The following is a 26,555-nucleotide window of genomic DNA, read 5'->3' as shown; positions in this document are numbered from 1 at the left end:
CTTTGACTTGATCAGTTTTTTTTTCCATTATGCCTGATATATCTTTTCATAACTTTTATGGATACTGTGAATCTGAATTTGTTATTACTTCACGCCAATATTTGATACAACGTTTAAACGCTAATATATAATATAGATATCTACCACATTCTCCAAGTGCGACATGATTCGGCGTGAGAATTTGATTGCTAGGGATCTTCTACATCAAGTATGTGTTCAGCTTCTATTTCTTTAATTTCATCCATACCCCATTTGTTTTTGAAAATAGTGTATACGGAAGAGGTTTATATCCTAAAGTGATTTCATGATGGAAAACAGATGGAATGTTACACTATAATAGTTTTGACCAAGATAAATTATTTGCAAAACATGCACCAAAATGGATAAATGATGACACCCATTCATTTAGGTGAGGATCATACTTTATTAAAGACAACTTTCGTGTTTTCTAGGTTTACTGAATGTGGCGAGTATTTACATTTCGGCTCTGCATGCAATGTGGTGAGTGTCTACATTTCGGGCCTGCATGCAATGTGGCGAGTGTCTACATTTCGGCCCTGCATGCAATTTTGTGAGTGTCTACATTTCGGCACTGCATGCAATGTGGTGAGTGTCGACATTTCGGCTCTGCATGCAATGTGGTGAGTGTCTAAATTTCGGCACTGCATGCAATGTGGTGAGTGTCGACATTTCGGCACTGCATGCAATGTGGTGAGTGTCTACATTTCGTCCCTGCATGCAATGTTGTGAGTGTCTACATTTCGGCACTGCATGCAATGTGGCGAGTGTCTACATTTCGGCACTGCATGCAATGTGGCGAGTGGCGACATTTCGGCACTGCATGCAATGTGGTGAGTGTCATTTCAGCACTGCATGCAATGTGGTGAGTGTCATTTCGGCACTGCATACAATGTGATGAGTGTCTACATTTCGGCACTGCATACAATGTGGCGAGTGTCTACATTTCGGCACTGCATGCAATGTGGTGAGTGTCTACATTTCGGCCCTGCATGCAATGTGGTGAGTGTCTAGATTTCGGCTCTGCGTGCAATGTGGTGACTGTCTACATTTCGGCACTGCATGCAATGTGGTGAGTGTCTACATTTCGGCACTGCTTGCAATGTGGTGAGTGGCGACATTTCGGCACTACATGCAATGTGGTGAGTGTCGACATTTCGTCCCTGCATGCAATGTAGTGAGTGTCGACATTTCGGCACTGCATGCAATGTGGCGAGTGGCGACATTTCGGCCCTGCATGCAATGTGGTGAGTGTCTACATTTCGGCCCTGCATGCAATGTGGTAAGTGTCTACATTTAGGCACTGCATGCAATGTGGTGAGTGTCTACATTTCGGCTCTGCATGTAATGTGGTGAGTGTGGACATTTCGGCACTGCATGCAATGTGGCGAGTGGCGACATTTAGGCCCTGCATGCAATGTGGTGAGTGTCTACATTTCGGCACTGCATGCAATGTGGTGAGTGTGGACATTTCGGCCCTGCATGCGATGTGGTGAGTGTCTACATTTCGGCACTGCATGTCATGTGGTAAGTGTGGACATTTCGGCCCTGCATGCAATGTGGTGAGTGTCTACATTTCGGCTCTGCATGCAATGTGGTGAGTGTCTACATTTAGGCACTGCATGCAATGTGGTGAGTGTCTACATTTCGGCACCGCATGTATACAACAGGATGAAACCTTCCAAATATAAGATAAGCATTATTTTCTTGCCCGTTGTCAGAAATGATCTAGGGCCTATTTTAGTAGATGACGGACTGACAAGGTTAAATCCATTTATAGAAAACTACTTCTTTATTTTGCTGTAATAGCGCCACGTTTCGGTACAGACCCTTAAATGTCGCTGTTGCACAACATAATGACGTTATTATCCACAAAATATGACAACTTTGTAAGAAAAATATCGCCATAATCAGTCACGTGGAAAACCAACAAAAGGTATAAAGGGGGATCCCTTCGATATCCTTTCATCCCGCACTTCTCCCGCAACTGTGTCCGATCTGATCTGTAGTGAAATTGTAAGTACGGTTTTAACATGTTCAACCATTAGTATATCTTCGTAAACCATTATTCTACCATGAATTTGGAATTTACTCGATTCTGATTGGTCAATCAGAGGCTATTAAATCACAATAAACCCCCTCTGATTTAAACAGCTGGTTTGACAGCCGCATCACCGCGGAAGCTAATATTCATAGAATAGTACTATTTTCAGTCATTGTCGGTAGGCATATTTAAATAATTATATCTACAATTACAGGTTACAAAATGCACAGATGCAGTTACTATAATATTCAAAGGATGTGTGGCAATACAATATCGTGCAGAAAAACACGACAGAAACCAACAAAGGGAATGTATTTACATTTTGGAGACAACAGAGAGCTTGGAATTTTGGCGATTTTCTATATACGACTGTGATGTTATATCTTTCGCGTCACAATGAGCGATATGACGTCATAATGGTGACGTGCGATGTGGTGCGAAAGCCTTGAAAAGCTTGCTTTGTTTTCTTTAGGGATGCCCACCTCATGTTAGCTTACCAAGTTGCCGTGCTTATATGCTTTAAATGCCTTGTCATATGTTCGAGTGAAGTATTACGGTGTAAACAAACTGCTTGAGTATATACAGCACCATATTTTGTTCGGCGATTCCGTAATTCAGATCGTTAACCCACTCAAAACACTGAACTTAACCCGTGCCGCTTCACTCAGTATATTTGCTAACACCAAAGAGTTCGCGTTTTATTTAGTCATGGTAGAATGGAGATAAACATGCGCGTTCGGTTCCAAATTCAATTTAGCGGGGTTAAATCTACAGGTAACCTAGCTATACATTGAAAACACAGTATGTTTATCTCCTAAGTAAACCTTAGTAGAGCATTATCAAATCTTAGTAAAGCATTAGTAAGTATTGCATTTTTGTTACGCTAACCATACGCACTGACAGTGTTATCAGTTGAACAGGACATGCTCAGCCGAACACGTGCTGCCCTCACTGTTAGTAGGCGATGATTAGAGAGTGAATGAGTGAGTTAGGTTTAACGCGTGTCTTAGTACGCGAGGAAAGTGATGCAGGTCTCAGATGTTTAGCACTTTGGTGAAACCGAAGAGCACGGGTATGGGGCTGACAAACCTAGAAACATAATCGGGGCGAACTGGTATTCGAAACCGCAATCATGGGTTTCTGTTGTGCCCAAGGGACTTCGCTCAGTACAGCGAACTGCGAATTATCCATAAGCCAATCTTGTCTGCATTGACAGTAGACATCCTCCGTGTTCTAGTGGACGGAGCGTCCGGTGGGAGATCGGAAGGTCGGTAGTTCGATCCCTTGAGCGGGTCTTACCCAAGAAAGATGGTTCTTGTTAAAAGATGGTAGTTGTAGTTAACCTGCCTGGCCCTCGTCATTCAGGGGACAAAATGATAGTGGTCAACTCGGAGTCAGTATACTGTGACTGAGTTGGGTAATCAATCTGAAAATGCAGTATGGTATCTCAGTGTGCTAGAACTATAACACCAGCATTAGTCCGGATTATCACAAGCACACCACACCCTTCCACACACGCACACGTGCATGCACATCGCTTTATAAGTGCAATAAGCTTGAACGCGACATCTCACTGAGGCTGACTTATATCATTATGGATTTCAATTTCTTTAATTAGTCTTCCCATGCAAAGTAACGAAATGTCGCATAGCAAGAAACAAGAAGTCAATGCAATGATTCCAGATTGTCGATATCTATGAATTTGTCAGGTCCGTGTTTTGGCACTCGTGTCTGAGAGATGCGAGTACGGGGATACTTCAAATAGTAGTGTCTGTGTTTACTGTTATAAGGGGCGGTGGGGTAGTCTAGTGGTTAAAGCGTACGCTCGTCACGCCGAAGGCCTGGGTTCGATTCCCCACATGGGTACAATATGTGAAGCCTATTTCTGGTGTCCCCCGAATTGATATTGCTGGAATATTTCTAAAAGCGGCGAAAAGCCATAGTCTCACTTACTGCAATAAACTAGCATGCAGGATGAAGGAATCTAATTATACGTGATTAAATGTAAACGATGTCTTTAATATAAGTCATTCATGTTGTTTGTCACTTGTTTGTCAATTAAATCATGGCAATGAGAGGTAGTGGGGGTTTGATGGCAAGTCTTAACAAGATTTTATCAGCACATGAATGACATTGAAGAGTCTTTCTTACTTCACAGCTATTTGAACAGCAGACATGAAGTTCGCCGTATTTCTCGTTGTCTTGGCATGTGTTTGCGCTGTCGCCCTAAGCGCTCCTCCTAAAAGGAGGTGCAGACGCGAAGGTGAGAACGGCAACGGCAATGGCAACGGTGAGAACGGCGATGACAATGGCAACGGTGAGAACGGCAATGGCAATGGCAACGGTGAGAACGGCAATGGCAACGGTGACAACGGCAATGGAGAATGTGACGAAGGGAACAATGATGACAAATATGATGACTCGAACGACAACGGTAACGGCAATGGCAACGGTAAAGACAACGGAAATGGCAACGGCAATGGCAACGGCAATGACAACGGTAACGGCAATGGCAACGGCAACGGTAACGGCAATGACAACGGTTACGACAACGGTAACGGCAACGGTAAAGACAACGGTAACGGCAATGGCAACGGGAACGGCAACGGTTACGACAACGGTAACGGTAATGGCAACGGTAAAGACAACGGTAACGGCAATGGCAACGGTAAAGACAACGGTAACGGCAATGGCAAATGTAAAGACAACGGTAATGGCAACGGTAAAGACAACGGTAACGGCAATAGCAATGGTAACGGCAATGGCAACGGTAACGGCAATGGCAACGGTAGAGACAACGGCAATGGCAATGGCAATGGCAACGGGAACGGCAACGGTTACGACAACGGTAACGGCAATGGCAACGGTAAAGACAACGGTAACGGCAATGGCAACGGTAACGGCAATGGCAACGGTAAAGACAACGGCAATGGCAACGGTTACGACAACGGTAACGGGAATGGCAACGGTAAAGACAACGGTAACGGCAATGGTAACGGCAATGGCAACGGTAGAGACAACGGCAATGGCAATGGCAATGGCAACGGGAACGGCAACGGTTACGACAACGGTAACGGCAATGGCAACGGTAAAGACAACGGTAACGGCAATGGCAACGGTAACGGCAATGGCAACGGTAAAGACAACGGCAATGGCAACGGTTACGACAACGGTAACGGGAATGGCAACGGTAAAGACAACGGTAACGGCAATGGTAACGGCAATGGCAACGGTAGAGACAACGGCAATGGCAATGGCAACGGGAACGGCAACGGTTACGACAACGGTAACGGCAATGGCAACGGTAAAGACAACGGTAACGGCAATGGCAACGGTAACGGCAATGGCAACGGTAAAGACAACGGTAACGGCAATGGTAACGGCAATGGCAACGGTAGAGACAACGGCAATGGCAATGGCAACGGGAACGGCAACGGTTACGACAACGGTAACGGCAATGGCAACGGTAAAGACAACGGTAACGGCAATGGCAACGGTAACGGCAATGGCAACGGTAAAGACAACGGCAATGGCAACGGTTACGACAACGGTAACGGGAATGGCAACGGTAAAGACAACGGTAACGGCAATGGTAACGGCAATGGCAACGGTAGAGACAACGGCAATGGCAATGGCAACGGGAACGGCAACGGTTACGACAACGGTAACGGCAATGGCAACGGTAAAGACAACGGTAACGGCAATGGCAACGGTAACGGCAATGGCAACGGTAAAGACAACGGTAACGGCAATGGTAACGGCAATGGCAACGGTAGAGACAACGGCAATGGCAATGGCAACGGGAACGGCAACGGTTACGACAACGGTAACGGCAATGGCAACGGTAAAGACAACGGTAACGGCAATGGCAACGGTAACGGCAATGGCAACGGTAAAGACAACGGCAATGGCAACGGTTACGACAACGGTAACGGGAATGGCAACGGTAAAGACAACGGTAACGGCAATGGTAACGGCAATGGCAACGGTAGAGACAACGGCAATGGCAATGGCAATGGCAACGGTAACGGCAATGGCAACGGTAAAGACAACGGCAATGGCAACGGTTACGACAACGGTAACGGCAATGGCAACGGTAAAGACAACGGTAACGGCAATGGCAACGGTAACGGCAATGGCAACGGTAAAGACAACGGCAATGGCAACGGTTACGACAACGGTAACGGCAATGGCAACGGTAAAGACAACGGTAACGGCAAAGGCAACGGTAACGGCAATGGCAACGGTTACGACAACGGTAACGGCAATGGCAACGGTTACGACAACGGTAACGGCAATGGCAATGGCAATGGCAATGACAACGGTAATGGCAATGGCAACGGTAACGGCAACGGCAACGGTTACGACAACGGTAACGGCAATGGCAACGGTAACGGTAATGGCAACGGTTACGACAAAGGTAACGGCAATGGCAATGGCAATGACAACGGTAACGGCAATGGCAACGGCAACGGCAACGGCAACGGTAACGGCAATGGCAATGGCGGCGGGTAACGGCTAAATTAACTGAGGTCGAACAGATGCTCTTCCAGCGCATCTGTCTAAATGTAAGTTATATGAATGTGACATACACTTTGAGTTAACTGTTTTTGTTCGACAAAACTTTTCCATAAACTTGAATTTATATTTCCTACCTTTGAAATGACATGCCGGCAAAGCAGCAATTTATATTTAAATAAGCATATGCATGGATGCATTGAACACATGCACAATTCACACCACTGGGTATATGGGCAACATTGATTCTTGTCATGTCGGTTCGAAAGGCTAAATTGTACTGGTACATGTGATGGTACAAAGTGGTCAGAGCATGTACCATTATGCAATCAGCATCCATTATCCATTATCTCAACTCCTATACCTGTTGGGGATGTTGCAAACATAACGAACTGACCAGTCCTCTATGAAAACTTTTTTGCAACAATGTATTTTTTGTCAACAGTCTGAAGCATAATTCTATTTTTCAAAAATATTCTGGGTTAATTCTCCACTCCCCCTCCCCCCATTAAATGGTTCATAAAATCATGTAATCACAAAATATGCAGCCCTATCACGGTGGCTTGTGAGTAATCGAGTCTGTAGAACCGGGGTCGATAGAATGAAGGCTTAACGGTGTACCATGACGAAAATATCAGTTATATATTGTGGTGAGAAATCGAACCATTATACCACCACACATCCAGTGTGATCCTCAGATCCGTACTGATGATGTACAGCCGGATAACGTACTAAAGGTATGCTTTTACTTTCAGGTGAAGCAGTTTCCCAGCGAGCGTAATCATGAATTAATGTCCTGCAATCTTAAATAAATACTTTTCCCTATCTTTCAATCTTTGTTGACAATGATTTTGTTGTTAATTATCGATAGCTCTGACGCTTAATAGATGTTTGACGATAGGTCCGGCCATTAACTGATATTCGGAGAAATTATTATGGCGATATCTTCATCATTTTGTCAGATAAGGATAGCTGAGATCGGCGTTAAACAACAAACAAACAAAATAAAAAGGACAAGGATAGTTGAAGGTTCGTGGATTCTGAGAGATTTTCTAACATGGGTTAAGGTGGAAGATCACAAACAATTGTTCGTGGAGTAAATTATTTAGATCGGGGCTCTCGACGAAATTGAAAGCTTAAAACCGTAACACTCGCATTGCAATGAGCTGCCACACGCCACACAGTGTCCTATCAAACACCAATAGTAAAGTAATACCTTGGTTGGACGTCATACTGGTCAGTTATCAGCTTTAGATATTTAGTGGTATTATAACCGCAGGTCTAAATCAATACTATTGACATCATTTCTCCCCCTTTGTGGGGGAACGGTTGGCCAGGTCGTCTAAGGTTTGTCAGTACCATACCGATACTCATGGGTTTCATCAAAGTGGTAATTTAAATCGTCTGAGGCCTGTATCACTTCTACCGTGATATAAACGGCATACTGTTCAAAGCGGCGTTAAATCCATTCACTCACTTACGCATTTCAAACACAACCTGATACATTAAATACACGTCTGTCTCAAATAGTAATCGGTCCACCTTGGACATTTGAGAATTCTTTCAATTGTTGGCTATTCATGGAAGAATAAGCCACAACAGGGCTTTCCCCCACATTACACGGAAGCTGACAGGGCGTGATGTAACTGCATTGAGCCCAGCTCACTCATTCTCCACTTTTGTAGATTTAAGGTTCCCAGTATCAAATGTTGTCATACATGATAACTTTTAAAGAACTGGCCAGTTGCCATCAGGTCAATCATTTTATTTAGTAAAGAGGCATATATATTTCACACCGTAAAGCGCATGATAGCAACAGATTATACTCTCATTTAGAAATGGATTCGTACATTCATGTTGTTGTGTAGTAGGATACACATCAGTAAATTTTGCGTCCCTTGGACACACCAGAAACCTATGACTGTGGGTTCGAATCCCGGTTCGTCCAGATTATGTTTCTAGGTTTTTCATCACCATACCCGTGCTCATGGCTTTCACCGAAGTTGTAAACGTCTGAGACCTGCATCACCTCGTGGCTTTCCTCCCACAATAAGCTGATTCGTCGTAGTACAACTGGAAGTCTGTTCAAAGCGGCGTTAAACTATACGCACTCACTCACTCACTTGTCATTTCCGTGTTCTCTGTTATTAACATCGTGGCCAACAATGCCGATCCGATAAATGTGAGCGCTATGACATGGTCGTCACATTTGTTATTGCCATAACCAAACCTTTCCCTTTTCCATTGTCATTATAATATACTCATCTGTGTGCGTTGCCAGGATTCCAGGAACAAAAAGACCTTCTTTGATTGTTCTAAGAGTTAGGGTTAATGTTTTGCGACAAGAATTTGTTGGTACATTTGCTAGACCCTACAATCCATCTCTTCTGGTACGGGGTTTATGGAGCTTTATATAGAGATCCAGGGCAAAAGTTGATAGTGATATTGTTTTGTTACATCAATCTTTACACTTATAAGCGCAACTGGATAAGTGAAGTGACGGTCGGAGCGGGTCTGTTGAAGCGCCTTAAAAGGGCAGTTTATGATCATGTTTATCACAACCCTTTCTTAATCATATTTGTTTGTTTGTTGTTTAACGCCGCACTCAGCAATATTCCAGCTATATGACGGCGGTCTGTAAAATAATCGAGTCTGGACCAAACAATCAAGTGATTGACATCATGAGCATCGATCTACGCAATTGGAATCGATGACATATATCAACCAAGTCAGCGAGCCTGACCACCCGATCCCGTTAGTGGCCTTTTACGACAAGCATTGCCGCCTAAAGAGATCGCAGTGCCGTGTACGAATATATCCTTAACATGTGCTTATCAATCTATCAAATAGTGATTATACATGAAGTTGAACGTATGCTGCCCCACTGGGAACACCCGTCACTAACACACGCAAAGGCATGTCAAGTGTTCACATCTCCACATGTTGGTCGTAAAACGTGTTGAAGGCCGTACTGAGGCATTGAATGTTGTAACCCTGATCAAACAACTTTTGAACAAGAGCAACTTGACGCCGTATTCATACAAAGAGCATGCTTGATTGCATGTCAAAAGTTGTGAAATGAAGACACCAAAGGCAGGTGCTGCTGAAATAGTACTCGACATACAGGAAAACATACGTATCATCCCTCGAGGGCCTGCCTTTCGCTCTGCATTGAGGGGCTAAAATAAGGACTGCTCGACTCCGAGTCCGAGTATGCTGTGTATTCATGTTCAACTACGGCATGGTATCACAGTGTGCTAGCAATATAAACTCGGCATTACTCCAAAATAGTACAAGCACACACACACACACACACACACACACACACACACACACACACACACACACACACACACACACACACACACACACACACACACACACACACACACACACACACACACACACACACAAAGACACACACACACACACACACACACACACACACACAAAGACACACACACACTAACACTAACACACACACTAACACACTAACACACTAACACACACACTAACACACACACTCAGGCATGCATGTCGCTATGAAATTGCAACGATATTAGACGCGACGTGTAACCCTATTTCTCCTCACCTAGCTTTTGATGTTAAACGTATGTGCCACTGTTCTTACAAAACAATAACACATCATATACAAGATTAATGGTATCGTTATGTCGCATATATTCTCCAACATTATAAAACACGGATCTCTTGTTTATGGCGTGATTCACAAACACAAAAAGATAATATTTATGTATCACGATACAAGTGTTTCTGCATCCATAAACTTATGTATACTGCGCAATGCATGACATTCAAACAACTTGTTGATCAACCAGCAAACCACGACATGCTCCTGGCAATGGTAATAGTAATTCACATGCATAAAATATGCATATTGAGCGTGACGCATCATGGGTAATTATACCGCGGTTTGTTGATCCTGTCTTTTGTGATCGTCCCAAAGCAGGTTCTGCATGGCGTTAAAGAGATAAAATATGACATATTGTGTATGATAAATGAGAACTAGGTCAGGCATGACATTACATGTGTGTCTATATAATAAGAGAGTGAACGGTCATCAGGAAACGTCACCACACAAGGATATAATATTCGTTAACACCACTGGTCTGATGTAAGTATAACAATTGTCATTCTTTGTGCATTTATTACTTCTCAAGTCAATGTCGCACGAGTTATGATTATTACATACAAGGAACAAACATTTTTTTATAAGGAAGATAATTAATTGATGCCAACCTCTTTATTACGAGGATCAAAACGTTTGGGAGTTTATACTTACTCCTTCATCGGGTGAATAAATGCTATGAAGCAGAGAACTGTAAAGTGTTGGATACCACTTATCAATTACTAATCACCTGTTAGCGTCAATTAACTATTGCCGTCCCTTGTTAAGTTTCCACCTTCGTTATCTTATTACTTTTGTTGTTCTTACAGGTACATACATATGTACCAAAAGCCGTTGAAAGATGGCACTTGTTATTACCCTGCCTGGCGCTCGGCACTAAGGGGCTAAAACAAGGACTGACCAGCTCGGAGTCAGTATACTGTGTCTGAGTGGGGTATTTATGTTAAACTGCGGCATGGTATCTCAGTAGGCTAGCACTATAAAATCGGCATTTATTCCGGACTAGTACAAGCAGCCTACACACGCGTGCATGCACCTCACAATAAGTGCAATAATTTTGAACGCGACATTAAACCCCCATTTCACCCCAACTCAACACAATTGGCCCATAACGATCCAACACATTTTAAACCTATTTAATCTGCTAATGTTTAATTGTTTTCAGATTCACTATGACATCACACGGTACAGTACCGTTTACCATTCTTACGTGTGTCAGCGTTGCTCTGGTGCCTGGCGACGATGCATCAATGACGACAATGCCATCTTCTGTGGACACGCCCATCCCAATTCCGATCATGGACTGGCAAGGTAGATAACAGTAAATGTAGACTTTGATAGGCATTTACAAGTTGGAAGAACAGGAATATATGACACATTTTATGGATAGCAACTCCCTTTTTCTTTGTACGGCGTTTCAGAGCTACTTCTTGCTCCTTCATCAGCGAAGTAGCTCCTACAAACGTTGTTTCTCCTTTACAATTAAAAATATGTAATCTGTCTGGTAATATTGTTTATTGGCCTGTACTACGGATGAAATCGACTGATTTGCTTTTTTATATTGTGCCAGGAGGTACTAATTGCTTTCGAACATTCGACTTGATCATTTGTAGTGATGTGTTCTTTCTGTATATAAGTAATGACTTCAGAACCATTGGCTTTTGGCAGATCCCCGCCCATTTCGTGGTTTTGGCCGTGTATTCCGACCCTCCCGATGCCTGATGGGGTGTCGGTTTGGCAACGCCCCGTTTGACTGTACGTGTCCACGTCGACCAGAATATACCTGTGCTGTGAGTAGAATGGTAGCTTCTCTCTTTTGCAAAATGAAATGTTATTTTAGAATCAAGGTGACACACTCACTCTGAATGTCATTCTATTTACTTCATTTTTAATCATTTGCAAGGTGGAACACAAATACTGACGTTGTCCTCTGGGTTTGTTTTGTTGGAATGAAGTATTGTACTGAATGAGGTCGATCTAATGTTATGATTGTTAATTGTTATTGTTATTTGTGGTATTAGCGGGAACCCCTGCCGTTCATACCACACGTAACACTAATGCCAAGTCTTTTTTGGTCCCATAAGCGGAAAGTCGGTGGTTCGATGCCCAGTTGCGTCATACAACACGACGCTAAGTGCAATAATTTTAATATGACAACCCATCTGCAGGAGGTCACGCCAGGTGAACGTTCTAATCAGCCAGCTGACTTGGCAAATTTTGAATTTTCTCGTTTCAAGAGAAGCATCCAGAACAGCTTATCGGTATTCTATATTTCGAAAACTTAAACGGCAGTTCCGAAGGGAGATTAATAAAAGAGGCTTCACTTTGTGGGCACTACTTCAATGGCATCTAATCAGAAGGAAGTACTATAGAGCGGGCATATTTGTTCTTCTGGTTGGCTTTTGTTTCGACTGAAATTTCTGAAATTTCAGAATCCAGGTCAACGAACGAAATTGTTTTGGAATTATTAAAAGCATCAAAACCCTTTTCATAACCATGCCAAATCTCTGCTGCTCTGCGATTCCGACTACAGTATACTGATGTGTTTATGAATCAATATACCATGTGTTCGCTACATAAAGGGAGCACCCGTCACAAACGCATGCATATGCAAGTCAATTATTCACCACCTCATCTGACGTGACTCCTATTGAGGGTTTATTATATTTTGACGGGGACAGTTATCAATTAGAACCACATAGTCCGTTCAGGCAATGGTTTCCTATCGGTTAATGTGTAACCCATAATGTGTTTCAGCAATTGAAATGTACAGATAACAAAGTGTGTAAGGTGTTGTTTGGCCGATTCCCCCGCTGTGTTAGAGAACAGGCAGGTAAGTCGCACAGCATCTCCAAATGATCGTAGTGTAACGATAGTATTACTCATCACATACTTTTACAAATCTACACTGTTACTGTCGTCTTATTAAAATCTTAATGCAACACGGGGTCCTGCCATGCAATAGAGACGTGAAATATGAAATATAAATATTGCCAATGCAAGAGAATATCCACTCTAGATTATCCTCCGAATCAGATTCTATTTGGCGTTAAGGGCAAAATAGCTGTAAAAATTATATGATTGGACCACTGGAAATAAGTGATGACACCAGGTGTTGGCGAAGAGGGTGAGCATCTCCTGCCCTAACACATTGAACACCGCAAAAAAACCTGATCATGTGCCTGGACACCTCGCCTATATTTCTCAAAAGAATATTTTTTCTATACCTATGATTCCAGAGCTTGGACCGGTTTTTTTTATCCGGATTGATAGATTTATAAGAATATTATTAAATTTTCAAACTTCATTTATCTGATCTCACAACTGTACGAAGCACAATTTCCTAACCATAAGGCATAACGTACCGTTGTTGTGTTACATATATTTTGCAGGATTTGTAGGGTTTGTTACATGCTGGTATTGTCGTTGTTTGTACGTGCTTGTCATTCCATTCCCTTTGACGATCCGAGTTAGAATTGGTCTTCAGTAACTCATGCGACTAACGGTTTTGGATGGGCAGGCTCGTTGATTTGGTTGATGCCTGCATCGCATCCCAACTGCGTAGACCCATGCTCATGATGTCAATTACTGGATTGTCTGGTTGCGATTATTTTCAGACCGCCGTTATATAGCTGTAATATTGCTGTAGGGTGCGGCGTTAAACAACAAACAAACATTTCAATCACCTTGGTTGAGTTCTCTGCATGAAAGAAATGTTTGAAACTCTTCTGCTGTTTTGCGCTGTGCAATTGTTGGGATATTGCCGAAAGCGGCGTACAATCATGCTCATCCAATCACACTTCACAAATTAAAGGTATTGCAATAACAAGTGTTTGAATGACCACGTGTTTGGTTTAATTGTATACTTTATTGTGGAAGAGTTTTCTAAATTTGAGAAAAATGATATTTGTACTGCAGTGAACATAACACTTGATATTTCACTGCAGTAAACATAACACTTTGACGTAGCTGTTGTCGTACAAGAGTTACCTCCCCGCTAAGTGTCTCCCGATATTGTAACTGTCTTGCCCGTACATAAACTGTTAGTTCCACATCGACAATGCAAAATATAAAAGGATGGTCATTTATGGAGTTAATATCGCTTCTTGCCCTTTGTTATTCTCTTGAAAATGTTTTCTTATTAACTGTACATTTCTCATTTAAGTCGTCAATGGAGACTCGTTTCGCAAAGCGCCATTTTTGTAACTCGACCAGCGTGTATACCTTCGCTTCCAACAACTTTCTCGTAGGTTTCAAGAACATTTTTAGTTGAAGTTGATTTCGTTTTTTATCATATCCAAATTGTACGATAAATAATGCAAATTTGGAATTACTTTTGAAGTCACAATTACAAGGGGTGGTGAAACGCCGCTGCGTGTTAGGGTTCATTTACATGTTTCAACGTCTTACATTTGCAATAACAAAAACAATCCGGTAGACAACTACACAATAAGTATATAAGACATAGGTTATTCCATTGTCTCGTCAAATATTATGTTTCTCTCATCTTGTAACGGGGGAAAGGAGAGTATCTACTTTCCCACATCACTCGATGAGAGAAACATGATATTTCATTCGACACAAGAAATTTCCTCTTTTTATACACCTGTAGTTTGCGAACTGAGCAAGGACGCAGGGACATGTTCAGAGCTGGTGCACCGTTTCTACTACAACAAAGCCACCCGAAGGTGCGAGGAGTTCCACTATGGCGGCTGCGGGGGAAACGAAAACAACTTCCGGAACAAGAGGGCGTGTATGAGAACCTGTAGGAAGAGAGGCGCCTTCTTTAACAGACCTTAACATTGTAACTGTAGTAAATCCATGCTTTACTTGAATTCCATGTAGACCAGAGCCATATTGTCGTATCCATATAAAGTTGATCACACGTCATGCATCATTGCCAAAAATTGAAAAATAACTTGAGTATTGTCTTGAATATTGTCCATCAATCGTTTTACAATAAAATGTGTTAATTTTGCATAGTTTTTTTCTTTTTTTAAATGCCTCATGATCAATACGCTGTGCTTATTGAATATGTTCGAATCATGATCTTGTGTTTTGAGCACGAACACCTCTACGTACGTCAATGTTTACGAGCTTTTCCATAAGGCCAAAGGATATAAATATCTTGTTTTCTCAGTATTGTGTGAAATATGCTGTAGGTTGGACAGATATATTATTTATTTTGAGATTTATTGTTTTGATCACAATATTTTCACCATTGAAGATCCGGTTTTCAATTGGTCTTCAACATAACATAACCGGATCGGGTGGTCAGGCTCAGTGACTTGGTTGATGCATGCCATCACATCCCATTTGCGCAGATCGATGTTCATGATGTCAATCACTGTATTGTCTTGTTCAGATTCGATTATTAATAGACTGCCCTCGCATTACTGGAATATTGCGTTAAACAAACAAATAAACAGACAAACAAACAGAAACAAACAAAACTAATATTTTCATAAAAGTATATAACATTATTTATCGGCGAAGCCTTGTGGTATAAAGCCACTAATCCGCTGTCGAGAGTTGCATCCCTTCGCCGTGCTATGATCCGCTGATTGTGAATTCGAATCACAGATTCGCCAAGATATAAATCCTTGTATCGATCTGTCAGGCACAGACCCATGGATATTTATATTGAAACAAACGCTGATTTTAAGCTAAAATCCCCTTACCCCTCTTATTTACAAAGAAATAAGTGAATATGAACGCCGACATTTCTGTCTTTCAAGCTCTGACATTTGTGCTGTGTCGCCAGGGTTGAGTGATGGCTGGTGAGTAATACAGGGATGTCTGACTCAAGCAAACTTGACAAACCGAATTAAAGTCAGACTGGTTCTGTCTTGACAGTAATCTGCAGTCAAACATAACCTGGAGGTTGATTTATAGCCAGATTGGCCAATGAGAACCGCCTTCTGGCATACGACTCTAGGCAGATTTATAAAATATTCAAACATGTGATGTTTTCCCATAATTACTATGATGAATATCAGCATTTATTCAAAATTGAAATTTACCATGCTCAGGGCATGGCACAACCAGCCGATTGATAGAACCGGGCCCATTCTAACACCCGTCCAGGTGAAGTTAGGGTCCAAGTGGTGTGTTGGGCAAAGGAACCGTCCTCTTGGAACCAGTGCCAGACTACCTTCTTCCACCGATAGAGGGGCGCAACCCACGGCAAACGGATTGCCCAAATTTGTCGCCTTTTACGACAAGCAGTAGGGTGCTGGGGACACATTCTACCACGGGTCCCCACGAGGCAGCACCGAAAGATATCATTATTATGTTAAATATATTCTTCACTTTGCTTCATACGGTTTGACACATGGATTATATTCTTCTCATTCCGGGTAGGAATATAGGTCCCTCACAATCTGTGATTGTCATATAAATCGCCTAATTGATCGGGCAGTCAGACTCAGTGACTTGGATGATTGCATGTCATTGTATCCAAACAGCGTTGATCGATGCTCTGGATTCTCTGATCCATATTATATTATTTACAGACCACCATTATATACCAGAAATATTGAAATATTGTTGAAGAACAATTAAACATTTTAGTATTCATATGAAATGTCCACCAAAATTGCACAATTCCAACCATATCATGAGCAAGCGTCGATGAATCACCATTAATAGGTGATGATACCAGGTGGTCGCGAAAAGGTGAGCGTATCCTGCCCCACCTGTTGCACCGTCACAAACTGAAGCAAATGCAAGACTTAAAGTTCACTTATTCTTTATTCAGTACAGAAGGAGGCCATCGACCCATGGTACATTGTATAGTACAGTACACAGCTCAGTCCGATCATACATCATGACACCGTCTAGACTTTCAGATCATAATAATAGTTTTCAAACATTCTTTCTGTGGTAAATAAAGGTAGTAAAATGTCTTGAAATTGTTTCATTTGAAGTAGACATGAGTATGTTAAATGTTTCCAGGATGGACATGTCGCAGGGCGCGGAGTCATCCCACAGATGACATCCTTACCTTGTCAGCTTGCTGACGGGGTTAACCTCTTTGGTCATGTGGACAAGGCGTCCGACTTCTGATCAGAAATCGGACATTTTATGGCCGCTAAATTTACTTCCCCGTCAACAGAATGCACGTCCCGGGCCGAATAGTAGGGTACTGAGACTTATTTTGCTCAAATTTAATATGAAATTGCTCAGCCCCACGTTGGGCGCGAATGTAGCTGCCATAAAATTTCCGAGTGCCGTGATTGGATTCGAAGCACGGACCTTCTGATCAGTAGTCGGAAGCCTCGTCCACATGACCAAAGAGGTTAACCCCGTCAGCAAGCTGACAAGGTAAGGATGTCATCAGTGCGATGACTAAACGCCCTGCTACACACATAATATTTCTGGAACTCATTGGCTGAGATCATGTTAGACATTACAGATGAGCAAAACAGGGTACTCAGTCTCTACATAGCCTTGATTTCATACCTTGCACAGTCTTTGCTGTCTAGGCACATGTACATATCTACCTGTCTCAAGAAATAACTGATGTGAACTACAGCGGAACTGTGTAATAGCATACCTGAATGTACTTATTCTTACTGCAATTAGATAAGGCTCAACAGAAAATTGATTCTTGAACGATGAATAATGAAACATATTAGTAATAACACACAATTGAGCATGCCAGTCCTGTTGATGTTTATTTGTTTGTTGTTTAACGCGGCTCTCAGCAATATTCCAGCTATATGACGGTGATCTGTAAATAATCAAGTCTGGACCAGACAATACAGTGATTGACATCATGAGCATCGATCCACGCAATTGGGATACGACATGCATCAACCAAGTCAACGAGCCTGACCACCCGATCCCGTTAGTCGCCTCTTAAGACAAGCATAGTCGCCTTTCACGGCAAGCATGGGTTGCTGAAGACCTATTCTATCCCGGATCTTCCTGTTGATGGGTAGAATTTAATCTATAAATAAATTCTGATATATTTCTTTACTGTTCTTGACTCGAGTCTCTGGTTTTCTCAAATATCCAAATCCATATTTTTAAAGATGAGACTTTATCTTTGACTTTATCAGTTGTTTTTTTCCATTATTACATGCCTGATATATCTTTTCATAACTTTTTATGGATACTGTGAATCTGAATTTGTTATTACTTCACGCCAATATTTGATACAACGTTTAAACGCTAATATATAATATAGATATCTACAACATTCTCCAAGTGCGACATGATTCGGCGTGAGAATTTGATTGCTAGGGATCTTCTACATCAAGTATGTGTTCAGCTTCTATTTCTTTAATTTCATCCATACCCAATTTGTTTTGGAAAATAGTGTATAAGGAAGAGGTTTATATCTTAAAGTGATTTCAAGATGGAAAACAGATGGGATGTTACACTATAACAGTTTTGACCAAGATAAATTATTTGCAAAACATGCACCAAAATAGATATATGATGACACCCATTCATTTAGATGAGGACAACACTTTATTAAAGACAACTTTCGTCTTTTCTAGGTTTACTGAATGTGGCGAGTATTTACATTTCAGCTCTGCATGCAATGTGGTGAGCGTCGACATTTCGGGCCTGCATGCAATGTGGTGAGTGTCTACATTTCGGGCCTGCATACAATGTGGCGAGTGTCTACATTTCGGCACTGCATGCAATGTGGCGAGTGTCTACATTTCGGCACTGCATACAATGTGGCGAGTGTCTACAGTTCGGCACTACATGCAATGTGGTGAGTGTCTACATTTCGGCACTGCATGCAATGTGGCGTGTGTCTAAATTTCGGCACTACATGCAATGTGGCGAGTGTCTACATTTCGGCACTTCATGCAATGTTGTGAGTGTCTAGATTTCGGCCCTGCATGCAATGTGGCGAGTGGCGACATTTCGGCTCTGCATGCAATGTGGTGAGTGTCATTTCGGCCCTGCATGCAATGTGGTGAGTGTCTACATTTCGGCACTGCATGCAATGTGGCGAGTGTCTACATTTCGGCACTGCATGCAATGTTGCGAGTGTTTACATTTCGGCCCTGCATACAATGTGGTGAGTGTCTAAAATTACGGCTCTGCATGCAATGTCTTGAGTGCAGCCATTTCTTTCCTGCATGCAATGTGGTGAGTGTCTACATTTCGGCTCTGCATGCAATGTCTTGAGTGTCGACATTTCGGCACTGCATGCAATGTGGTGAGTGTCTAGATTTCGGCACTGCATGCAATGTGGCGAGTGTCTACATTTCGGCACTGCATGCAATGTGGTGAGTGTCTACATTTCGGCTCTGCATGCAATGTGGCGAGTGTCTACATTTCGGCTCTGCATGCAATATGGCGTGTGTCTACATTTCTTTCCTGCATACAATGTGGTGAGTGTCTAAAATTACGGCTCTGCATGCAATGTCTTGAGTGCAGCCATTTCTTTCCAGCATGCAATGTGGTGAGTGTCTACATTTCGGCTCTGCATGCAATGTCTTGAGTGTCGACATTTCGGCTCTGCATGCAATGTGGTGAGTGTCTACATTTCGGCACTGCATGCAATGTGGTGAGTGTCTAAAATTACGGCTCTGCATGCAATGTCTTGAGTGCAGCCATTTCTTTCCTGCATGCAATGTGGTGAGCGTCTACATTTCGGCACTGCATGCAATGTCTTGAGTGTCGACATTTCGGCCCTGCATGCAATGTGGTAAGTGTCTACATTTCGGCACTGCATCCAATGTGGGGAGTGTCTACATTTCGGCTCTGCGTGCAATGTGGTGAGTGTCGACATTTCGACTCTGCATGCAATGTGGTGAGTGTCTAGATTTCGGCACTGCATGCAATGTGGTGAGTGTCTACATTCGGCTCTGCATGCAATGTTGTGAGTGTCGACATTTCGGCCCTGCATGCAATGTGGCGAGTGGCGACATTTCGGCACTGCATCCAATGTGGTGAGTGTCTACATTTCGGCACTGCATGCAATGTGGTGAGTGTCATTTCGGCCCTGCATGCAATGTGGCGAGTGGCGACATTTCGGCACTGCATGCAATGCGGTGAGTGTCTACATTTCGGCCCTGCATACAATGTGGCGAGTGTCTACATTTCGTCACTGCATGCAATGTGGCGAGTGTCTACATTTCGGCAGTGCATACAATGTGGTGAGTGTCTAAAATTACGGCTCTGCATGCAATGTCTTGAGTGCAACCATTTCTTTCCTGCATGCAATGTGGTGAGTGTCTACATTTCGGCACTGCATGCAACGTCTTGAGTGTCGACATTTCGGCCCTGCATGCAATGTGGTAAGTGTCTACATTTCGGCACTGCATCCAATGTGGTGAGCGTCTACATTTCGGCTCTGCGTGCAATGTGGTGAGTGTCTACATTTCGGCTCTGCATGCAATGTGGTGAATGTCTAGATTTCGGCACTGCATGCAATGTGGTGAGTGTCTACATTTCGGCCCTGCATGCAATGTGGTGAGTGTCGACATTTCGGCCCTGCATGCAATGTGGCGAGTGGCGACATTTCGGCACTGCATGCAATGTCTTGAGTGTCGACATTTCGGCCCTGCATGCAATGTGGTAAGTGTCTACATTTCGGCACTGCATCCAATGTGGTGAGTGTCTACATTTCGGCTCTGCGTGCAATGTGGTGAGTGTCTACATTTCGGCTCTGCATGCAATGTGGTGAGTGTCTAGATTTCGGCACTGCATGCAATGTGGTGAGTGTCTACATTTCGGCCCTGCATGCAATGTGGTGAGTGTCGACATTTCGGCCCGGCATGCAATGTGGCGAGTGGCGACATTTCGGCACTGCATGCAATGTCTTGAGTGTCGACATTTCGGCCCTGCATGCAATGTGGTAAGTGTCTACATTTCGGCACTGCATCCAATGTGGTGAGTGTCTACATTTCGGCTCTGCGTGCAATGTGGTGAGTGTCTACATTTCGGCTCTGCATGCAATGTGGTGAGTGTCTACATTTCGGCGCTGCATGCAATTTGGTGAGTCGCGACATTTCGGCACTGCATACAATGTGGTGAGTGTCTACATTTCGGCCCTGCATGCAATGTGGCGAGTGACGACATTTCGGCACTGCATGCAATGTGGTGAGTGTCATTTCGGCCCTGCATGCAATGTGGTGAGTGTCTACATTTCTTTCCTGCATGCAATGTGGTGAGTGTCTACATTTCGGCCCTGCATACAATGTGGCGAGTGTCTACATTTCGGCACTGCATGCAATGTGGTGAGTGTCTACATTTCGGCTGTGCATGCAATGTGGCGAGTGTCTACATTTCGGCTCTGCATGCAATGTGGCGAGTGTCTACATTTCGGCCCTGCATACAATGTGGCGAGTGTCTAAAATTACGGCTCTGCATGCAATGTCTTGAGTGCAGCCATTTCTTTCCTGCATGCAATGTGGTGAGTGTCTACATTTCGGCTCTGCATGCAATGTCTTGAGTGTCTACATTTCGGAACTGCATGCAATGTGGCGAGTGTCTACATTTCGGCAGTGCATACAATGTGGTGAGTGTCTAAAATTACGGCTCTGCATGCAATGTCTTGAGTGCAGCCATTTCTTTCCTGCATGCAATGTGGTGAGTGTCTACATTTCGGCTCTGCATGCAATGTCTTGAGTGTCGACATTTCGGCCCTGCATGCAATGTGGCGAGTGGCGACATTTCGGCTCTGCATGCAATGTGGTGAGTGTCTACATTTCGGCACTGCATGCAATGTGATGTGGTGAGTGTCATTTCGGCCCTGCATGCAATGTGGCGAGTGGCGACATTTCGGCACTGCATGCAATGTGGTGAGTGTCTACATTTCGGCTATGCATGCAATGTGGTGAGTGTCTACATTTCGGCTATGCATGCAATGTGGTGAGTGTCATTTCTTTCCTGCATGCAATGTGGTGAGTGTCTAGATTTCGGCACTGCATGCAATGTGGTGAGTGTCTACATTTCGGCACTGCATGTATACAACAGGATGAAACCTTCCAAATATAAGATAAGCATTATTTACTTTCCGGTTGTCAGAAATGATCTAGGGCCTATTTTAATTAGTAGATGACGGACTGACAAGGTTAAAACCTTTTATAGAAAACTACTTCTTTATTTTGCTGTAATAGCCACGTTTCGGTACAGACCCTTAAATGTCGCTGTTGCACAACATAAAGACGTCCTTATCCACAAAATATGTCAACTTTGTAAGAAAAATATCGCCATAATCAGTCACGTGGTAAACCAACAAAAGGTATAAAGGGGGATCATTTCGATATCCTTGCATCCCGCACTTCTCCCGCAACTGTGTCTGATCTGATCTGTAGCGAAATTGTAAGTACAGTTTTAACATGTTCAACCATTAGTATATCTTCGTAAACCATTAGTAAATCTTAGTACAGCATTAGCAAATCTTAGTAAAGCATTAGTCAGTCTTGCATTTTTTTACGCTAACCATACGCACTGACAGTGTTGTCAGTTGAACAGGACATGCTTAGCCGAACACGTGCTGCCCTCACTGTTAGTAGGCGATGATTAGAGAGCGAATGAGTGAGTTAGGTTTAACGCGTGTCTTGGTGTGGGAGGAAAGTGATGCAGCTCTCAGATGTTTAGCATTTGGTGAAACTGAAGAGCACGGGTATGGTGCTGACAAAAACCTAGAAACATAATCGGGGCGAACTGGTATTCGAAACCACAATCATAGGTTTATGTTATGCCCACGGGACTTCGCTCAGTACAGCGAATTGCGAATTATCCATAAGCCAATCTTGTCTGTATTGACAGTAGGCATCCTCCGTGGTCTAGTGGATGGAGCGTCCGGTGGGAGATCGGAAGGTCGGTAGTTCGATCCCTTGAGCGGGTCTTACCCAAGAAAGATGGTACTTGTTAAAAGATGGTAGTTGTAGTTAACCTGCCTGGCCCTCGACATTCAGGGGAAAAAATGACTGGTCAACTCGGAGTCAGTATACTGTGACTGAGTTGGGTAATCAATCTGAAAATGCAGCATGGTATCTCAGTGGGCTAGAACTATGACACCAGCATTAGTCCGGATTATCACAAGCACACCACACCCTTCCACACACGCACACGTGCATGCACATCGCTTTATAAGTGCAATAAGCTTGAACGCGACACCTCACTGAGGCTGACTTATATCATTATGGATTTCAATTTCTTTAATTAGTCTTCCCATGCAAAGTAACGAAATGTCGCATAGCAAAAAAAAGAAGTCAATGCAATGATTCCAGATTGTCGATATCTATGAATTTGTCAGGTCCTTGTTTTGGAACTCGTGTCTGAGAGATGCGAGTACGGGGATACTTCAAATAGTGGTGTCTGTTATAAGGGGCGGTGGGGTTGTCTTGTGGTTAAAGCGTACGCTCGTCACGCCGAAGGCCTTGGTTCGATTCCCCACATGGGTACAATATGTGAAGTGAGTGAGTGAGTGAGTATGATTTTACGCCGTTTTGAGCAATATTCCAGCAATATCACGGCGGGGGACACCAGAAATGGGCTTCACACATTGTACCCATGTCGGGAATCGAACCCGGGTCTTCGGCGTGACAAGCGAACGCTTTAACCACTAGGCTACCCGACCGCCCCAATATGTGAAGCCTATTTCTGGTGTCCAGCGCCTTGATATTTCTGGAATATTTCTAAAAGCGGCGAAAAACCATACTCACTTCCTGCTATAAACTAGCATGCAGGATGAAGGAATCTAATTATACGTGATTAAATGTAAACGATGTCTTAAATATAAGTCATTCATGTTGTTTGTCACTTGTTTGTCAATTAAATCATGGCAATGAGAGGTAGTGAGGGTTTGATGGCAAGTCTTAACAAGATTTTATCAGCACATGAATAACATTGAAGAGTCTTTCTTACTTCACAGCTATTTGAACAGCAGACATGAAGTTCGCCGTATTTCTCCTTGTCTTGGCATGTGTTTGCGCTGTCGCCCTAAGCGCTCCTCGTAAAAGGAGGTGCAGACGCAAAGGTGAGAACGGCAACGGCAATGGCAACGGTGAGAACGGCAATGGCAATTGCAACGGTGAGAACGGCAATGGCAATGGCAACGGTGAGAACGGCAATGGCAACGGTGAGAACGGCAATGGAGAATGTGACGAAGGGAACAATGATGACAAATATGACGACTCGAACGACAGCGGTAACGGCAATGGCAACGGTAAATAAAACGGTAACGGCAATGGCAACGGCAACGGTTACGACAACGGTAACGGCAATGGCAATGACAACGGTAACGGCAATGGCAACGGCAACGGTAACGGTAACGGTAACGGCAATGGCAATGGCGGCGGGTAACGGCAACGTTAACTGAGGTCGAACAGATGCTCTTCCAGCGCATCTGTCTAAATGTAAAGTATATGAATGTGACATACACTTTAAGGTAACTGTTTTTGTTCGACGAAACTTTTCCATAAACTTGTTGAATTTATATTTCCTACCTTTGAAATGACATGCCGGCAAAGCAGCAATTTATATTTAAATAAGCATGGATGCATTAAACACATGCACAGTTCACGCCACAGGGTATATGGGCAACATTGATTCTCATCATGTCGGTTCGAAAGGCTAAATTGTACTGGTACATGTGATGGTACAAAGTGGTCAAAGCATGTACCATTATGCAATCAGTATCCATTATCCATTATCTCAACTCCTATACCTGTTGGGGATGTTGCTAACATAACGAACCGACCAGTTCTCTATGAAAACGTTTTTGAAACAATGTATTTTTTGTCAACAGTCTGAAGCATAAATCTATTTTTCAAAAATATTCTGGGTTAATTCTCCACTCCCCCTCCCCCATTAAATGGTTCATTAAATCATGTAATCAGCAAATATGCAGCCCTATCACGGTGGCTTGTGAGTAATCGAGTTTGTATAACCGGGGTCGATAGAATGAAGGCTTAACGGTGTACCATGACGAAAATATCAGTTATATATTGTGTTGAGAAATCCAACCATTATACCACCTCACATCCAGTGTGATCCTCAGATCCGTACTGATGATGCACAGACGGATAACGTACTAAACGTATGCTTTTACTTTCAGGTGAAGCAGTTTCCCAGCGAGCGTAATCATGAATTAATGTCCTGCAATCTTGAATAAATACTTTTCCCTATCTTTCAATCTTTGTTGACAATGCTTTTGTTGTTAATTATCGAGAGCTATGACGCTTAATAGATGTTTGACGATAGGTTCGGCCATTAACTGATATTTGGAGAAATTATTATGGCGATATCTTCATCATTTTGTCAGATAAGGATAGCTGAGATCGGCGTTAAACAATAAACAAACAAAAATAAAAAGGACAAGGATAGTTGAAGGTTCGTGGATTCTGAGAGATTTTCTAACATGGGTTAAGGTGGAAGATCACAAACAATTGTTTGTGGAGTAAATTATTTAGATCGGGTCTCTCGACGAAATTGAAAGCTTAAAACCGTAACACTCGCATTGCCATGAGCTGCCACACGCCACACAGTGTCCTATCAAACACCAATAGTAAAGTAAATGCCTTGGTTGGACGTCATGCTGGTCAGTTATCAGCTTAAGATGTCCAGTGGTATTATAACCGCAGGTCTAAATCAATACTATTGACATCATTTCTCCCTCTTTGTGAGGCGACGGTTGGCCAGGTCGTCTAAGGTTTGTCAGTACCATACCAATACTCATGGGTTTCATCAAAGTGGTAATTTAAATCGTCTGAGGCCTGTATCACTTATACCGTTATATAAACGGCATACTGTTCAAAGCGGCGTTAAATCCATTCACTCACTTACGCAATTCAAACACAACCTGATACATTAAATACACGTCTATCTGTAATAGTAATCGGGCATGTCCACCTTGGACATTTGAGAATTCTTTCAATTGTTGGGGATTCATGGAAGAATAAGCCACAATAGGGCTTTCCCCCAACATTACACGGAAGCTGACAGGGCGTGATGTAACTGCATTAAGCCCAGCTCACTCATTCTCCACTTTTGTAGATTTAAGGTTCCCAGTATTAAATGTTGTCACACATGATAACTTTCAAAGGACTGGCCACTTGCTATCAGGTCAATCAGTTTATTTCGTAAAGAGGCATATATATCTTTCATTCCGTAAAGCGCACGATAGCAACAGATTATACTCTCATTTAGAAATGGATTTGTACATTCATGTTGATGTGTAGTAGGATACAAATAAGTAAATTTTGCTAAAAAGAGTGTGAAATCTATTTTCAAGAGGGGGCAGGGGTGGCCCCGTCGTCTAAGGCGCCGCAATTCGCTGTGCAGATTTACGTCCCTTGGACACACCAGAAACCTATGACTGTGGGTTCGAATCCCGGTTCG

General features: G+C 43.0%; 3 protein-coding genes across 5 annotated transcripts; all 3 read left to right on the top strand.

The window, feature by feature from the left end:
* The first annotated feature begins 1,936 nt into the window (after window positions 1–1,936).
* Window positions 1,937–25,350, top strand: LOC125371589 (aspartate and glycine-rich protein-like). Of its 3 annotated transcripts, XM_048388560.1 has the most exons (4): window positions 1,970–2,034; window positions 22,980–23,030; window positions 24,088–24,381; window positions 25,273–25,350. In XM_048388560.1, exons 3-4 carry the CDS (start codon window positions 24,105–24,107, stop codon window positions 25,296–25,298), a joined length of 303 nt encoding a protein of 100 aa, XP_048244517.1. In that variant the 5' UTR covers window positions 1,970–2,034; window positions 22,980–23,030; window positions 24,088–24,104; the 3' UTR covers window positions 25,299–25,350. The 3 variants fall into 3 exon arrangements, with proteins under 3 accessions (XP_048244516.1, XP_048244517.1, XP_048244518.1); XM_048388559.1 differs by lacking the exon at window positions 22,980–23,030 and having other exon boundaries at window positions 1,937–2,034; XM_048388561.1 differs by lacking the exons at window positions 1,970–2,034; window positions 22,980–23,030 and adding an exon at window positions 22,445–22,529.
* On the top strand, window positions 4,238–7,361 carry LOC124127264 (aspartate and glycine-rich protein-like). Its single transcript, XM_048388541.1, has 2 exons — window positions 4,238–4,550; window positions 7,336–7,361. The coding sequence occupies exons 1-2, from the start codon at window positions 4,238–4,240 to the stop codon at window positions 7,359–7,361; spliced, it is 339 nt and encodes a 112-aa protein (XP_048244498.1).
* On the top strand, window positions 10,682–15,207 carry LOC124127256 (eppin-like). Its single transcript, XM_048388550.1, has 5 exons — window positions 10,682–10,715; window positions 11,395–11,540; window positions 11,898–12,019; window positions 12,987–13,062; window positions 14,842–15,207. Exons 2-5 carry the CDS (start codon window positions 11,402–11,404, stop codon window positions 15,027–15,029), a joined length of 525 nt encoding a protein of 174 aa, XP_048244507.1. The 5' UTR covers window positions 10,682–10,715; window positions 11,395–11,401; the 3' UTR covers window positions 15,030–15,207.
* Window positions 25,351–26,555: the final 1,205 nt, after the last annotated feature.

This window comes from Haliotis rufescens, unplaced genomic scaffold (genome assembly GCF_023055435.1).
Source record: "Haliotis rufescens isolate VD_foot unplaced genomic scaffold, xgHalRufe1.0.p SCAF_73, whole genome shotgun sequence".
Classification (NCBI taxonomy): Eukaryota; Metazoa; Mollusca; class Gastropoda; order Lepetellida; family Haliotidae; genus Haliotis; species Haliotis rufescens.
The sequence above is the reverse complement of the archived record's forward strand: the minus strand, read 5'-3'. Positions and strand labels throughout refer to the sequence as shown.